At 37.7% G+C, this 3,669-nt stretch overlaps 1 protein-coding gene across 1 annotated transcript; it reads right to left on the reverse strand.

Annotated features, from left to right (window-relative positions):
* Positions 1–1,578: 1,578 nt before the first annotated feature.
* LOC131044723 (F-box/kelch-repeat protein At5g15710) lies at positions 1,579–3,386 on the reverse strand. Its single transcript, XM_057978116.2, has one exon. It carries the CDS (start codon positions 3,234–3,236, stop codon positions 1,959–1,961), a length of 1,278 nt encoding a protein of 425 aa, XP_057834099.2. The 5' UTR covers positions 3,237–3,386; the 3' UTR covers positions 1,579–1,958.
* Positions 3,387–3,669: the final 283 nt, after the last annotated feature.

Consider the following 3,669-nt stretch of genomic DNA (forward strand, 5'->3'; position numbering starts at 1 on the left):
TTTCCACTTTAGGTGGGATGATAGCTTTTTACTTTTGTCTCATGTCATAAGATTACAGTGTCGTAATCTTATGCACTCCTATGTTCTCACCTTGGCTATATAACCAAGGGATCTCCTATGTAATAATATTCCAGTTGAATCCAGTTGATTCATTTTGTATTGCATCATTGATGAGAATACAGTTTACTCTTGTCACATTTATTCTCTCTTGTTATTGTGCTTTCCATTAGGCCTCTAAATCTTGGGTGGCTACCTTCATAGCCAATTCTTACATGTTGGTGTAATTAAGATGTTTCACCTTAAGCCCACTTCAAATGCTTGTTGGCTCACTATGACATTCTGGAAATCTTTTATGCTGTTGGATCTACCTTAATCTCTGTACTGGGATCTGCCCTTCAAGTTACTGGGATCTGCCCTTCGAACTTGAACTTGTTATTGATCTGCATCTCAATTTGTTTCTGGAGAATGCGTGGATGAAACTCAATTAGTTAGTAGCTACTCCACAACCAGATCTGCTTTCTTAGATATGGAACTGTACCTTGGTCGAGTAGGGGAATTTACTGCAGGAAGTGGTGGGTGGGAGGAAATAAAGTTGGCTTCAAAAAATTGTGATCTAGAATATCACCTCTTGACCTTTAGTTTTGCCATGACCAGGAATTAGGGTATGAATGTTACTCTTAGTGAACATAAGTTCATAACAAAATCTAGATGAAAAGCTTATAAAGAATTATTTCTGTAATTTATTGCAATAGTTGCTTGGATAGGCACACCATAAGCTTCAAAATAATGTAAGGACTGTCTGAACACCAAACAAGAGTGCACAAGGGCGTTCAAGGTAAACGCACTTAATGTTCAGCAAGTACATGAAAGTTGTCTGCATAAATAAGTGTCAACATTTGTAACAATCTGCAGAAGAAAAGAACCATATCTGAGAATATAACTGACAAGGGGAGGATTCACCGTCCATTTGAAAATTTTACCAGGTAACTTTCTTGCATTGACATAATAAATGCAGCTGTTTCACTCTCTTCCCCCAGAAGAAATTGTAAAATTTAGCATAATGTTCTTATGTCAAATATGCATACATTATATTCTTTAAATTACCAAATCCTGCCATCATTGCATCTTCTAAATTTCCTCAAGACTTGGCAATAACACAATGCTCTATTTTCTAAGCAATCTGCCGCTATATGAAAATGAAATGCTGAATCTGAAGATAGAAAGTGCCCTGTGTTGTGAATTTTAAAGCAGATCTTGAAGATAAAAATCTCTATCACATTTTTTATATCATTACCCTGTTCTTCAAAACAGAAAAACCAAATGTGTAGTGTTTTGAACTCGCAAATTGGCAATTAATCATATAACTGACTGCTTAAGTTGAATTTATGTACAATGAAGGAAAGCAGATGAATTTTTTTTTTTCCAACATTGCTCCCAGCCATCTAATTACAAAAGTAGCTTTACACTAAAAACTTATTTCTAGCCGACCGTTGTTGATAAAATTATGAAAACCTTCACAAGGCCGTATCATCTGTCTACCTTTCATTAGTTCATCCAGGCAAGTTTAACATTTCAAAATTCGTTTATTAACTAGGAAAATTACAAATAAATCACAGAATGATAAGAGCTTCATAGTTGACATTAAGATTTCTATTCTTGAAATTTGGAGGATCTCAACCTTCTTACAATTAAAAAAAATCATATTTGTGAAAGACACAAATACAATTGAAAACTCATCTTGTATTCTTAGGAAAATCATATACATATTTTAAAGAAAAGGCAATTACAGTGATCAGACTGAAAACAGAGTAAATAAGAAAGACACTGATACTCTCAGGCTCCTGAATAAACAGAACCGCAAAACTTAATGAGCAATATCCAAACTCCAGGCCAACTTTTGCAGGAAAAGTTTATCTTACGAATTATGAAACTTATTCCATAGATCTGTGACAGGGTCCCTAGGTCTGATCCCAAGAGTTGGTGGCTCCAGATAAAGCATGAGCAGCTAATAAGGGAGTGGTAATATCCGAAGACTCGTTTCTAGAAACAGATGCGTACAAATTTGGGGTAAATGGGTAACACAAAAACTGTTTACCTTGAGATGCTCCAGTTGCTGGATAACGTGGCAAACAAAACCACAATCTAGAGCGTATATCTACGGCAAGCATTTGGGTGCTTTGGTAAATGGAAAAGTAAATGAAATTCCCATGACCAACTGCAGTGAAATACAATTCACCACCCTTATCTGTGTACAATTCCTTGAAAACCTCGTCCTTCATTCTGATAAATTCTTTCCAGGCCATGGCATTTTCAGATAGCTCCCAAACTCTGACGCTCCCAATCGGATTTCTCTTGACAACACGCCCTACCATAAAAAGCCTTCCCGAACACTCCACAAGGACAGGCATAGTGAGGTTTCTGGGCATGGGGGCCTGCAGTTTAGTCCACACCCCTTCCTGTAAATTGAAAGAAAAGGCACCAGGAGGGTTATAACTCAACAAATACAAATTGCCATTACAGGTTGCAGAACCCAATTCAAGGTCGGTGTTTGGAGGGATGGGCCCACTGAGGCTCCATAGATCGGTCCTGGAATCGAAAACTTCACAGCTCAAATCCTTGACAGTGTGGCCATCAGGCTGCACATCATCCCCTGCAACTATTACCTTAAATCCTTTCTCTGTTTGGTCCGCTAATACTTGGATAGCCATAAAGGGGACAAGCCTCCTTTTGATCATGGGGGGAAGCACCGTCCAATCCTTTGTTATGGGATTGCAAACTACAATGCACAAGAACCCATCGATCTCTCCCCTACAACACAGCAACCCACCTGCAGAAGCGAGTCCCTTGACTTGCCAGGGAAGGAATGTGAGAGGGATTCGGTACCATCTATTGACATTGGGGTCGTATGCACAGAATTGGGAACATGAGTCCGTTTCAAACAGAGCAATCCATATTTCTCTACACGGCAGATCCGCTTGGGCATTCAGAAAATTCTTTGATGAAATGGTTTGGTTCAATTTTGTGCATACCGTCCTAAGTTTGGAAAGGCATACAACTGGCATATGGGCCACTACTCTTTCGAATATATCAGAGGGTAGATTGCTCCAAATTGATGAATCCATACAGACCTCCTCATTGGTATTAGTAAGTGGTCTTACCTCAATTTTTATTTCTTCTTCTTCCTGCTGCTCTTCCTCATCCATTATGCTCAGCTGTTCAACATTGCAACCATCCATTGCTCCTCTTCTCTACTCTCCTCTCCCCGAGTCTCTTCACAAAATACAGTGCATTCTCCTCTGTTATAATGGAGACGAAGGATCAACAAGAGTTGTAAAGGGCAACGGGAAGATTGGGATGAAGAAAGGTATATTGTTAATTATAGTAATTGTGATCTATCCTTTGTTTTAGGTTCCCTTTTCTTTTAAAAGCATTCTCCTTTATTATAATGGAAATGAGAATTAAAAAAAGTTGTAAAAGGTAAAAGAAGGTATGGGATTAAGAAAGGTATATACAACTAATAATTAGTGTCAGGTTGATTATGTAATTCTTTCTTTTATTTTGGATTCATTTTTCTTGGTGTGTTTTCTTTTATTATAATGAAAATGAAGAATAAAAAAAGTTGTAAAAGGTAAACAGAAGGTGTGAAGATTAAGAAAGGTACATATGAAT

Source organism: Cryptomeria japonica, chromosome 3 (genome assembly GCF_030272615.1).
Source record: "Cryptomeria japonica chromosome 3, Sugi_1.0, whole genome shotgun sequence".
Lineage (NCBI taxonomy): Eukaryota > Viridiplantae > Streptophyta > Pinopsida > Cupressales > Cupressaceae > Cryptomeria > Cryptomeria japonica.